The 14,152-nt window shown below is 41.1% G+C and overlaps 1 protein-coding gene across 2 annotated transcripts in view; it reads right to left on the bottom strand.

The window, feature by feature from the left end:
- Positions 1 to 11,181, bottom strand: part of DCBLD2 (discoidin, CUB and LCCL domain containing 2) — a 48,189-nt gene extending 37,008 nt beyond the window's left edge. Inside the window, exon 1 of one of the 2 annotated variants that reach the window (XM_082043022.1) lies at positions 10,770 to 11,181. In XM_082043022.1, coding sequence (XP_081899148.1) covers positions 10,770 to 10,878 — 109 coding nt within the window. In that variant the 5' untranslated portion in view covers positions 10,879 to 11,181. The remainder of the gene's footprint in view (positions 1 to 10,769) is intronic. The other variant, XM_082043021.1, reaches the window with a different exon arrangement.
- Positions 11,182 to 14,152: the final 2,971 nt, after the last annotated feature.

Genomic DNA, 14,152 nt, shown 5'->3' with positions numbered 1-14,152 from the left:
TATGTTGTCTTTTGTCTGGCACACACAGCTTGCCCGCTTCCCAAGACATATCATTTACTTAGCAATCCGTACCAACACTTTCAGAAAAATAAACACTGTTGTGCTTCAGTGCTTTAAGTGCAGAAACACAGCTGATGAAGGAAATGAAAAATAACACACAGATGGTCACACAAAACTCTATGAGAATAAGCAGTAGTCACGGTAAGAACAGGCTTCAAATCTCTTGTAAGGTCTTCAAACTACTCACCACACCGGGACTAAATGAAATTTCACAAGTCTTGCATTTGTCAACAGCAAAGCAGCAAAAAATTATCCAATCATACCAGTAATTCACATGCTAAATTAACACTACAGTCACCTTTTTCTCTCTTCCATTACCAGTTCATAAATGAGACTGCACAGCTTACACTGCAGATCCACGGCAGCATACCTTGAACTAAACACTAGCTTTTGTGGTACCATCTTGCCTTTTCTAACAGCTGCAACTTCCCACTCTGCCTGCTGCTGAGACTTGTCGTACCCTTGTTGAGCTGTACAGCAGTTTCATACCTGGGTTACTACTCTATCTGCCTTTTACTGAGTGAGGGTACAGATATGGGCCAACAGGGCTCCAACGATCACTGGAGCCAGCACAATGGAGAGGATGCAAGGGAGGGAGATGGGGGAGAAAGTAAGACAGAAGCAGCTGCTGGTAAAAATCATGTTTGGCTGCCATGGAATCAACAGAAACTGGCAGAAAGGAAGCTGATGGTTTGGATACCTGAATAAAAAATAGTGGGGCATCTACATGCTTTCAAAAAGAAAACCTCAAAAAATTTGGAATTATTTGCACTCTGTAGCTGCACCAAGAACAGCAACTTTAAATATAAATTTCTAACCCTCTTCAAAGTTTGTCATCCCACTGATGAAACAGTAACACTCTACATCTCCACACCAGTATTTCAATCTGCTAGTGTAGGTGATACACATCATCTTAATTTCTAACACTGCTTTTCAGCTCTAATTTTGAAATTACGATGGGGACTGTTGGAGTTTACCCATTGTGAACAACATGGCTTCATTCTGGTGTAATGAAATATAATACACAATCTGTTCTAAAAAGTAATTAATTCCTAATTTAGCTTTGTAGATATTCCCTTAAAAGGAAGATATTTTCATACTTGTGACCCTTTATGAACACAATCAATAAAAAAAACATGATATACTACTGAATAATAAGATAATTAACTAGGAATATTACTAAATTTACACACTCCAGTCACTCGTTTTAAAGTATACAAAAGTACACAAAAGTATAGCAAAAGCATGTAGGGAGTCAGTAATGTGTGAAGCTCCAGTAAAATCTTTAAACTTGCTTACCAGCTTTGCTGTAATTTCTTTACAGCAAGACAAAAAGGATGCCTTGTGTTATAGAATTGAAGACCTTAAAAACAGCTCTTTAAAAATGAAGATATAAAGGAAAGAAAGTGTTTTATTTGGCTTTTTCAAAGACACTTGAGAAAAAGATAGAAACTGATCACCACTGGACTTCATACGTAAGTCTTCAAAAGCATTAATGCATCTCTTTCTGCCCTTGTGATACTGAGACATATTTTGACACCTGCATACAATGGCATAAAAATAGAAATTAACAGATAATGTGGTTCAGGCCTTCCTGGTTTCATAATACTCACAGATTTGTAAAAGAAAAATTAAGCACCAGTGGCTTCTTTCCACCACACTGAATAAGGCAAGGTGCTTTTCCCCACACCTTAATCATTTTGCAGCAAAGTTAAAATGACCGGATATGGATTTAACTGGCTACAGTCCTGCTGAAGATGCAACAGTTGCCAACTATTAAAACCTTTGTGAACTTGCAGGCAAACATACATGGGCAACATTCTAACATTCTTCACTTATATCCAAGATTACTGTATTAAACTATCCTTTCAGAGTCAAAATCTCCTAACTTCGAGAAGTAACCAAGCAAAATTGCACCACTGTAATTCACCTCTGTTTCCTTTGCTTGCCTATTACAATTCATCTTTCCACCGGAAGTATGGAGGATCTTTCACCTGCCACAAACACTTACAACCAAGCAGCTACACATGTTGCTTGTCTTGCCAAGTATAGTTAATATGCCACTTAGTTTCACCTCCATTTAAAATTAGAAGTGCAACAACCGGATGCATAAAGAGAACTATAACAAAAATGCTACAGTTCAGTGTTTCTATCCCCCTCCCTCAATATCTGAAGCTGCAACTGGGTACTGAAACTACTACTACTTCTACTCTAAGAAACAGCAATTAAGAGATCTGAAAAGGTTTCTTCTTCACAGTTAAGCATCATTTGAGGTATTAGGATTGCCCAATCGAAGTCTAGGGAAACCACAAATGGATCACTGAATATGAAGAGAAAATGGCATTTAGGTATGAAAAATAATCAGCTTTTTGCAAATCTGGAATAATTTTACACAATATTTATTTACAAGCTTTGTAAATGCCAGATCAAGATCAACAGTATTAGTGTAATATGACTGACAGCATCACTCTAGGAAGCTTTTACACCATCATCTTTTTTTGACACCAGGACAGAAGTGTTATCTGCTCACAACCATTTACAGAAGCATATCAAGATTTTCAAGTTCCCTTTTCCGCCACTAATAATACTGCTCAATGATGTATCAAATCGCTATTTCCCACAGCACTTCAACTAAAGGACAAATAAAATCAGTGTATTATTTAACAAAATGGTTCTATTAGAAGAACTCTGGGGGGGAGAAAAGTTAAAAAAGAGAATCCATGTGGTCTCGTGCACAGTATATCGAGTTCAGCAAGACTGATGATCCAAACATCAGTAGCTGGCAGGATTAACGGTCTGATGGAGAGGTCATTTTGCAGGAAGATAGATTCACAGTATTGAAGACCAGAAGGGTCCTTTTAAGTATGATTTCTTGCATACCACAACTGCTTAGTGTTGGCTAGTCATGATTCTAACCAAAGGGAATTTAGGATGTTGCATTAAATTTAACTTTCCAGAAAGACTTGATTTAAAGGTATCTTGAGAGAAGGAATTTTTAACTATTTCTAAAGCTAGCATACTTAAACACTTGGAGAAGAAAACAAACAAAAACCACCTAACTGTTTCTAAGCTGTTCTTAAAAAATACACCTACTTTATTCACAGTGTATGGGTGAATTCCTTATTATTCAATACTACTTTTGCCAAGAATGACATGACTAAGTTCATAAACTTTATTCAGCTTACACAAAAACATTTACTAAAGCAACAGCTATGAATGTTATCATAACAATGGTGCAGAACTGGAACTTTCCTAATTGTGCTACCCTTCAAAAACAAGATGCATGGAATGTCTATTAATAGGACCAAAGTTCATTCAGTTGAAAACTTGCAACTTAGTACTTTCGGTAAGATACTAAGAGGTTCTTAAGATCATCAGTCAAATAATTGTAAGAAAATAATGACTACCTGAGTCAAAATGGAAAACACCTATCGTACACAGAGACCAGTGAACAGCCCAAAACATTCTCTTCTTAGCAAAAACGGAAAGCAAGCACATCTGACAAGTACACATTTGGCTCCCATTTACACATATTCTGCTTCCAGGAATCTCTTTTCTTCAAAATGATCTACCTTACTAAAACACTTGCCTATAGCTGCTAAGAATCCTTGCACTTCTACTGGTTCATGCACTTAGTATTGTATTTTACATTGTTACTGTGAATGCATTTAAATTGTTTTATTGCTAGGAAGATCAACCCAAATCACAGTCTCACTGCAAACTTGCAACAAAATATTTACAAGTAGGAGTTGTCACTTACTGTCAAAGATAAACACTGATGTCCTTGATTCTCAGGGTACAACTCATCTCACCAAAGAGATGAGTAATCACCAAGCTTCAGCACCCATCAGCTGTTTGCTAGTCTAAGCTTTACAGACTGCTAAATCATAGTGTATTTTTTCTTATTCCAGTATTTGCAGAGAAAAAGGAATCTAACCAAAACAGAACTAACAACTATAGCTTTTCATATAGCTTTTGCAAGAAGTGCCAATAGGAAGCATCCAAATACCATAAACGGTACCAAGTGCCTGTGTATCAATTCCAAGATCCAACTAATTGAAATAACTGAGATACTAGCAGCTAAACAGGTGTGAACTATCTGCCTTAAATTCATTTTTGAAGAGTTTTGCAACCATAAATGTTATCCTTTTACAGCTCTTCAGCAAGGGAAATTAAGTGGTTATGCAGTGAAACAACAGAAATTCCATGTCCAGAAATAAACAGCACAAGTTAAGTGTTTCTTATGCATCCAAATGTCAAATCACTATCACATTTTCAAGTATATTTTTTAATTCAAATAACACAAAGTGTTCAAATATAAAGCAACAAGCTCAAATAGAATATTAATAGCACAGCTCAAGTTCTTTGCCTCCAATAATGGAAAGCAAAGTATGAAGCTTAGCAAAATCTGATATTTCACAGTCTTACCACATTAATGAGCAGGCTTCACAGACAATAATCCATCACTCTGTATAAAAAAACTGCACTGAAAATTTTTTAGATCCACTTTAATTCAAGTTGCTACATGGCCTTTTATGTTAACATTACAACTATTCCCCCTCTCCACCCTTCCTAACCTCAGTTTAGTAACAAATCCACAGTCTGTGCTTGGACAGTGGACTATACCACTATTTAAAAAAAAAAAAAAAGGATGACAGATCCTCCATAATATTTTGTTGAAGAAATTAATCTAAAAGCAATGCTTAATCAGAAATGCAGGAGGAGAGTGAAATCCTTTAACTACAAAACAAATTCCACATAATCCTGACTGCTTCCCCAAAGCACAGGGTGCAACTACAAAACAGGGGTTGACATGCAACAGCTTATTTAGAAACCTTTCAAAATATGGATAAAATAACCAATATAGAAAAATTTGCCAATAGGTTGAGCAGCAATTCCAGCAAGGATTAAATCTGTAGTGATGATTATCTGAGCTATCAAAGCCGATGCATTCAAGGCAGCAGTTAACTAGCTGATGACTGAAGCTATACAGAACAGCAGTGATCACATTAAAAACCTAATGCAACATTTCCCGGAGTATAAAGCAGGTGGCAGAATTGCAGAAAAGGAGACAAATTATTCTTCTCTTGTGTGAATAACATTAGAAAACATTCTTACAAATCCTGAAAGCTGAAGAGCTCTTTTCAGTAGCAGGAAAATTACTTTCCTAAAGACTTCACTAATATGCTAGGTCACTGGTTTGAGATGCACACAGTAACAGCATACAAACTTCGGAAAGAATATTTACATTACCTTTTTAACAGTACCTCAGATATGTGATTTTTTTAACCATGTACACACACATATGTATATATGTATATATATATAAAAAAACACGTTCATTGTACTGCTTAAATCTAAAGCAAAATGCAATACATTTTAAAATCAAGTATGAGAAGTCCAAGAGCATTTATACAAAATGGTGATTCCTGCTTGCTTCAGAGGAGTGGACTAGGCTGGCACAACCTCAACAGGCTCCCAAAAATGAGCTGAGCTGAACAGGATCAGTGCTGCAAGGCAACCTCCCATAAAGGATGGCTCTGCGGAACATGTGTGTAACTTCTGCCCACCAGACCCTCTTAACCACTTCAAATTAGCCTCACTAACTGGAGGAGTTAAAAATAATTTTGCTGAGATTCTTGTTTTCAAAAACAAAGAACTCTCACCATTTTTAGGTATATACTTCCAATACCAGCTCCCTTTCCCCCAGGAAGCATTCCTCCACACAACTGACTAGAGCACTCTTCCTCCTCCCTACATCTACCTTCAAAGCGCAATGCAGAGGAGAGAAAAAGAGCATCAGAAAACTTGAGTCAGTAGACATGTTGGCTAAGCCTGGCAGAAACTTACACCCCAGTCTTGAAAAATTTTTCCGTACTTCTCAGCACAAGGATGAAGGGGATTTGCCTCAGGACTCCTACCTACAAGGTACCAATCCCTGAATCCTTAAGAGTATGCATACTCTCCAGCTGCATCTTCAAAACACTCTACATTCTTAAGTAAAACTGTCTGATTAGCAAAATCAACTAGTTCAATAGAGCACTGCCCACCCCATTATAAAAGACTAATTCTAAATGTTAATTTGAGGGATAATAAAAACTTCATTCAAAGAGCTGGGGATCTTTTTAATCAAAATAATTCCTTATGTGTTTGGCTGTGACTCTCTTCCTCCCAGACGAGCCCAGCCAAGGACAATGGATACAAAGGGCAATGAGACACCACACAATCTAATTTAGCAAGAGTAGAAAATGGCATTTGTATGAAGGGCTACACATGATGATTGCTCATATGGCAGATGGTTTTGTGGTAGAACTTTATATTCACATGCCAATAGCTCTCTGCCATAGGAAAAAGACACCTGCAATGGGCTACCTTGGCACCTGCAACACTTGCCAGTTCCTTGTTCTAGAGGTAAATAATCTCTTCCAGAACATTCAGGGAGAAGCTACAGCCTCTCTCCCTTCCACTTGCCCAGCTGATGGATATGTAGCTAGAGCCACCTGCACTTTGCCTGCTTCCTTCTCTCCAAATCAAGCCACCTGCCTTCCAAATCTATAGTTGGAGAACATTGTTAGACCCTTTTAGGCTTGAAGTTCACAATTGGAAGGTTATCTTAGGGACCAAAAGAGACAGACAGTTATTTCCAAGTCTGAAACAGAGTTTAAGGAAACAAATTCACAGAAATTAAATCACACAGCTAGTCCTAAACCTCCCATCTGTCCCAGGAATTTCTGAACTCACCATCCTGCAAGCAAAATGCAGTACAAAGGCACCAAAACATCCCTGTACAGTAAGTGGCTAGGAAGTCACAAGAGTCGCTACAGGTGTTTGTTTCAGCCACCACCATCTGAACGACCATGAGCTATTTCAGGTCCTACAGAATGCAGAGGCGAGGCTAATGGATCAGCATGTGCCTAAATCTGGACTGGACACAGTCAAAGCCACCATTGTCTACCAGCTGGTCAGATGGACAAGCAGGGGTGAGACCAGGAGCGCTCTGGAAAGAAGGGGAAGGCACCTAGAGGAACTTAAGAGGAACAGGGAACACATAACTGATCCAGGAACAATGCAGTTCTATTACAAAACACAAGGCCATGGAAAAATCATTTTATTAGACTCAATGCACACAAAGCCATTAGTTCTTTCAGTTAGCTTTTCAGATCATGGTAACTCAGCACCATACAATCAAAAAATATTTTTCTCTACTACACTGAAGCAAAGATTTTTAAGCTACTGTGATGAATCACTTCCTTGTACTTTCTTCAATGAGGTTTGAGTATGTAAAAACATCCTTATGAGTTGGTATTTGTTTAGAACAAAATGTGCGAGTTACATTCAAAAACAAGCATCCAGAGTTCATTTTTTTTAACAAGTTGCAAAAAAAATCTGCTTCCAATCACTTGGGTATCCATTTTAGAATCTGAAGTTTATTTTTAACTTAAGGCTTTATTCCAGTTTCATATGCAAATCAGTATCCACTAGGAATCCCAACAGAGGACTACCAAACCACATGTGTGATAACTAAGTCTTCGCTCCACAGACCTTACAATCTTCATACCTTCAAAATAACTGCGACATTACTCAACTTCTACTTTGATAAAAGCTAAGCAACCATTTCCCTCTTAGCTATTTTATAACGTTTCTCCACTTTCAAAAAAAGGTTAAACTTAACCAACAAAAAGGCCATACTGAATTTATATCAATAGCTGAACATCTGTAAAAAGCACTGTTTCTCAAAATGAAATCCACAAAGAGCAGGAAGCTTATATGGTGCTGGCTTGCTTTCATTCACACCCGCTTAATTACATGAAAAACAACTAAAACACTTCAAGTATTTTTCAGATATCCTTGCAACCAGGACCTAGATTAACTACAAAATTGTTTCAAAATCACAAGAGCTGACTTGCACAGCCATCAGCTGGAGAATCCCTGATGCATGAGACTGTATGAAACGCAGCATGGGGTACTTCTCTGTTGAGTTTTTTTCAATGTTTTTGAAGGTGTTCAACCTCATATGAAATTCTCATATTTTCCAAGACAGTAAGATGCTCAAATTCATGACTTTGACCAAAGAATGTTAAATTACATATACTGAATGATTCTCAACACGATAGGCTGTAAAAAATCCCACTTGAATCCTACAAGACAATGGAGAGGGCTACTAAGCAAAAAGCATATTCACCACAGCAGTACCTGCACTTTTTCATTCCTCAGTTTGCAGCTTTCTGGAAAGGGAGGAGGAGGAGATGAACATTTGACCCAATATTCAAAACAAGTTTCACATTGACCAAAACCATATTGTTATTTTTAAATCAGTTCATACTGGGGAGGTACTCTACAGAGAATCATGTGAGAAATGAAAACACTTGATCTTCAGACCAAGATTTAAATGCCATGTAGTATGTAAGGCTTAGAGCTGCTGAACAGTGGAAAAGAAAATGAACAGTTGCTTATTAACAGAGGATCAGCCTCCCTAACATAACAAATGAGGCTAGGTTCCTACATAGTATCACTTACTGTATTTTTATAAATGAGCTTAAAAGCAACTTTAACTCTGGAATTTCCTAAGCCTTGGGTACTTCCATTGGCAATCAATATATTCTCATTGAAGTCTGTGCATGTATTTAATACACTAATTAATGCTGTGCTTGTATTTAATACGCTTTGTGGAGACCCTTCATGAGTAAGGCAGCCGTTTCATTTCTGTATGGGATTCCTTACCCAAATTAGAACTATGCCAGCATTTAAAGATACAGGATATGGGCTCCCCAACCTTCTCTGGAATAAGATAAATGAAAATATTTTGGCAAGGAAACAGTCCCTCACAAGCAGAACTTTTCTTAGAAGTTCCAAAAGTTTCTCATACTGAAGAGCATTGTATTTGACACCAGAAACTCTAACCTTAAAACAGGCTCTGCTTTTTGTTACCAAATAAAATTAAGCTTGTCAATAAAGAAGCTCCCCTCTTGCTCAAAAGCGAGACTTCTGCACAAACTTTTAAGCTTTAACTAGACGGACACTGTAAACTGAAAATCTGAGTAGGAGCTCTTCAGCTGCTGCTCAGAGTGCAGAAAGATAAAGCGAACAGCATACCGAAAAGCCTGCTGCCCACAGAGTCCCACTTCTTGCTGCATGGTCCCACACCCTCTATCACACCTCTGACCACTCACTGAGCCAATGTGACTCAATAATGTAGATGAAAATTATTACTCTTTCCCCCTCCTCCAGTTCAGTTTTCTCCTAGAATAACAAAGTCAGTCTGCTCACCAAAAGGTCAGACAAGTGTCTGGTCAACAAGAGTATTTGGAGTGTGATGCTCCTACAGCATGAACTAACACCCTGCTGTTGCTGTAGCACCCTTGAAAAAACTAAATGTTAAAATTGCCCAGTTTCCTCCCAAAAGCAAAAAGGTCTTCTCCTCTTCCATTATAAATTAAAACAAAACAAAACCAGGTATGCCAAATTATTACTAGCATTAGCTTCATATGTGAATAGGAATATATTTAAAATTAAATGCAATTACATGGAAATAAGATTAAAAGGTAAGTCAAAATAACCTTTTCCATTTAAAAAAATTAATTGAAATGTATGCTTAGCAGCATAGTGCATAGATCTCCACTTCCCTTTGTGCACTTAAATACAGCATTTGCACCATTCAAATATATTGCCATATCTCTTTGAGATGTACAGAAAGAGAAAGTTATGTGAAAACAGAGTTGAGTTTCCACAACCAAGCAAGACCAGTGCAAGAGGCAAGCGGAACTGAAAACCATAAAACTCCTCACAACCCCTGTATTGACAGCAGTGAAACTTTCAAGATGCTGTCAAAACATTCGCTCCCACGACTTTCTCCCAAGCATATGATCAAAGTGACAGTTACTGTGGCATCCTCTGATCTTCTGCCATGAAGTGACCAAATTGTGCCTTGTAATTTTCAAAGTGCTAAAGCCCAACCAGTAATTCCACCAGAGCAGGAGAAATCTTGCCAAATTAAAAAAAAAAAAAAAAAAAAAAAAAAAAACACAAACAAAATATCCAAAACCCCTGCCTATCACACATTCAGACTCTCACCCCCATACACGCTTCTACATACTCTTGAGTGCATTAGTGCATTTAAGCCTGTTTTTCACAGCAAGCAGAATCTCCCCTTTATCCACCTCCTGGCTCACACCACTTCACACAGAGCGTGCGGAGGAAACACCCAGGGGTCCCCCCGCGGCTCGGGCTGCCTCCCCCAGATATGGGATGTTGTTCAGAATACAAACCCGAGCACACCCTCCGCCTTCGGACTGCCCTTGTGCCCCAAATCTACCCCCGCAGCCCAGCGCCTCCCTCCCCTATCCCGTCGGTCGCCCCCCGCCTGAGTGCAGCCCCACCTGGAGCCGGAGGGGCGGCCCGGGCCGGGCAAACCTCCCCGCACCTGGGGGCGTGCGGGCCGCCTGAGGGACCCTCCACGCTCCCCGACAGGGCGAGCAGTTCCCACTGAGGGAACGGGGAGCGAGAAAAAGGGGGTTCCAAGAACAGGGCTCTTCTTTCGCCCTTTGTTGGCCAGGGAGGGGGCAGGCGGGGTGCAGGACCGCATGCCCCAGGGGGGGAAAACCAGAGGTGGGGGCTCCCTCTCCCCGCAGCCCCGGAGAGGGTTGGTTTCCCTCACCCGCCGGGCAGCAAGCTCGCCCGCCGCCGCCCTGCCCACCCACTCTCTCACCCACCTTTCTGCGCTCCGATGCCCCGTGGCAGCAGCAGGAGGAGAAGGCTGAGTTGGAGCAGCGAGGCCGCTTGCCGGGTCCCCGCGGGGAGCGGCCGCCCCGGGCTCACCATGCCCCGCGGCGTCGCCAGCGCAGCCGGCAGTCCGAGGGCATCGCGGGCTGCGGGGCGGCCGGGCCGGGCCGCGTCTCTACCCCGAGCCCCGCGGCCGCCAGCGGGACGCGCCTGCGAGCCAGCCAGCCAGCGCGCCGCCAACCGCCGCCAACCGCCCCCTGCAACCGGCCCAACCGCTTCCGGGTGCGCCGCGCGGCCCCCGGCGGCTGAGGGGCTGCCCCGCTTCCTGCCGCCCCCCCGCCCGCCGCCGAGAGGCAGCCCGGGGGAGCCGCGGGGGCCCGGAGGCGGCTCCGGCTGCGGCCCCGCTGAGCGGGGACGTCCCCTCCCCGTCCCTAACCGCGCCCTGGGCGGGCGGGCAGCGCCTCCGGGCCGAGCCTGCTCGGGGTTAACGGCCCTGAAACCGAACCCCTGGGAGTCAGCCCCTAAATTTCCTCTTTATTCCATCTCCGTCCTCCTTTACGAGTTGGCTAAGAATATCCTTTTTTTTTCTTTTCCCAAAGTAGAGATTAAGTGAGGCAAAATTGCCTGGAAGAGCAAAACTCCTTGGAAACACGAGTATTGCTGTTGTTAATAGAAGAGGATAAACTGATGTCGTCGATCTCCACACGCAAATGCAAACTGAGCACTCAGAAAAGCAAGGGAGTGGCTACGAAGTCCCAAGTCATTGCAGTTTTAGCTCTTGTCACTAGCTTTCCAACACTTACAGTGTGTAATGAGAGAGGCTTGCTTTAGGAGGCTAAATCCACCCATGGGGAATAAATAGTTTAAAAAAATATCTTTCAAGTCTTACAGTCAAAAGAAGGCAACATAGCACCTTTGCAGAGACTCAGAGTAGATGTTACCGTACTGAATTAGTTCCCCTAGGTTGTCAAGAAAGCATATTTTTTGGGAAAAAGCACCCTAAGCACTGGCAGGATCAAAGAATCCCCTTTGTAATACCACCATTATCATGGAACATGACACATTTTTCAGTGGTAGAGGAATGTAATTTTCAGATGCTGATGAAACACCATGTCCCTGCTCCCACAGCCGCAGTCCCAGCACTGCTTCCTCCCAGCAAGGTCGCAGGGACAAGAGGAAGGGTGGGAATGGCAGTCACACAGATACCATTTCACATTTCTTTTCAGCTTCATAACTGAATCCTTCTCAGCTCTCAAATGACCACGGACGCTCTCAACACAAAGCAGAGGGGACTCAGGACTCCATAGCTTCCACAGATTAGCCTCTCAGGCCTCACGGTTCATCCTTTCTGCTGTGGAACGGCTGTTGCAAGTCAACCCCATGTCCTGGTGGTGTTCAGCTCCAGTGGTTCCACTGTAAAAAGCATCTTAGGGAATAAACCATTCTCTGGTTCCTCTCCCAAACAGCTCTGTGAACAGATACTGCTTTCCTGGCCAGTGGTGTCCGGTGCTGGCTCCACTGAAATGGCAGGAAAGCATCTCAGGAGTCAGTCTCACCCAATCCAAAGGGTTGTTTGAAGAACTATTTAGATGATGCTTACTAATTGTTTTAACATTACTGTTCCTTGTTACAATAATGAAAACTGAACTGTCCAAGCCTATACTGAGGGCTTATTAAGGCTTTTTTTTTTTTTTTTCACAAAGAAACATGCAGAGCATATCAACCATACCACTTGTGCCACATCATGGAAGAATCCAGAATAGATTTGGTTGCTCAGACTAAAGAGAGCAAAATTTTTATGCACATTTTTAACTTGTTTGGCCCACAGTTGTGCAAGAGCTGCCAGGAGGTAGCTTCTTAAATATTTAGGGAATGTTAAACATGAGGATTTTAGTACGTTTCACATTTTTCCCCTTTTTAAGCCTTTTTAGCCACACACAAAGAGACCCCAATAAAAGCAAAGTCAATGGAAGGATATCTCAGATGAGGCTGTTTTAAGTCAGCTTGTAAGATGTAATAGTCAGCAAGGCATCCTGCAACACATAATGGAAGATGAATCAAAAGTGATTTATATGCGTTCCTTTGTCTTCCATTCACCAGATGCAGAAGTTCGTGCCACAGGTCACGTGAAGCAGCTATATCACTACAATAACATCCTTTCTGTACTACGGAGAGGACATTCCTAAGATCACTAATCATTAGTGGTATTTGTTGTGTACTGGAAAAATCACTCCCTGAATAATTTGTGGCTTAGTAGTGCCATGCATTAATAGGAGCATCTGAACATCCTACACATAAATCAATAATGGTCTCTGGTAGATCTGATAGAGGCTTCCTCCTATGTTATTTTCTGATGTGGAGGCTGTGGGGGGTGTTTTGTTAGCTTGATTTGACCATTGTAAAGGCTTTTATTTGTTCACATAGAAAAGATATCTGGATCTGTGAGAGTGTCGATTTCTAAAAGGGGTGTGAAAACTTGCAGAATACCTAAAAGCAGCCAGAAGCCAAATTTGCTTAATCTGTCTTGGAAGTTTGTCCCAAAGCTACATTCCCTCATCACAAATAGTTTATGCGGAGCCCTAGGTTATATATTTTGCAAAGGGTACACCACCCTGACGGAAGTCGTGACAAACTAGGAAAGGTTATACACTGTAAAAGCCTTAGAGATTTATGGAATCAACAGAGCCAAAGAATTAGGAATATGGTCCCATTAGCAATGCAACTGTTCAGATGGCTTGTCTTAATACACACTTTTTATGCAACAAAAAAAATCTGAAGAATTAGATAAATCCAGATGGTTTCCCTGGCTGTCAGAATCTTCCTCCTTCTTAGAAGATTTCAGCACAAGATCAGTTTAAATAGACCAGCTGCAGGCTACTGCACAATTTGGTCCATGAGATTTCTCAGGCATCTCCTCTGGGAAAAAACAGAACTGTATAATGAAGACTCCATTTTAGTTTGTGAATTAGAAGTGTCCCTGTCATCAAATCAAAACAGATACAGAATTAAAATGTTGTGGGAAGCAAATAAAAATATAGTATCAGAAATACCAATATCATAAGGCAAGTTGCCAACACATCTTAAGAAATCAACACAAATATTTTTTTTTCAAGATGGTAAGACAGAAGATCAAACCAACCTCTCACTGCTGATAGAAGAACATTTAGCCAAATAAGCATTTCTGTAGTGTCTCATTCTCATTGCGAGTAACTTCTAGAGGCAAATGAAACTATGATCTCCATCTGGCTCTCTCATTTCCCTTGAGATGCTTCTGATGCACAGGGATTCTTTCCTATCGTGGCTCCCTAGCTTTTACATTCTTTTAGTGCATTTCAAAAGCCAAATTCAGCTGGAGGGCAGAGCTATTCAGAGG

The sequence above is a fragment of the Streptopelia decaocto genome (genome assembly GCF_964273445.1).
Source record: "Streptopelia decaocto genome assembly, chromosome: 1".
Classification (NCBI taxonomy): domain Eukaryota; kingdom Metazoa; phylum Chordata; class Aves; order Columbiformes; family Columbidae; genus Streptopelia; species Streptopelia decaocto.
Note: the sequence above shows the minus strand (reverse complement) of the source record. Positions and strands in the feature narration are given on the sequence as shown.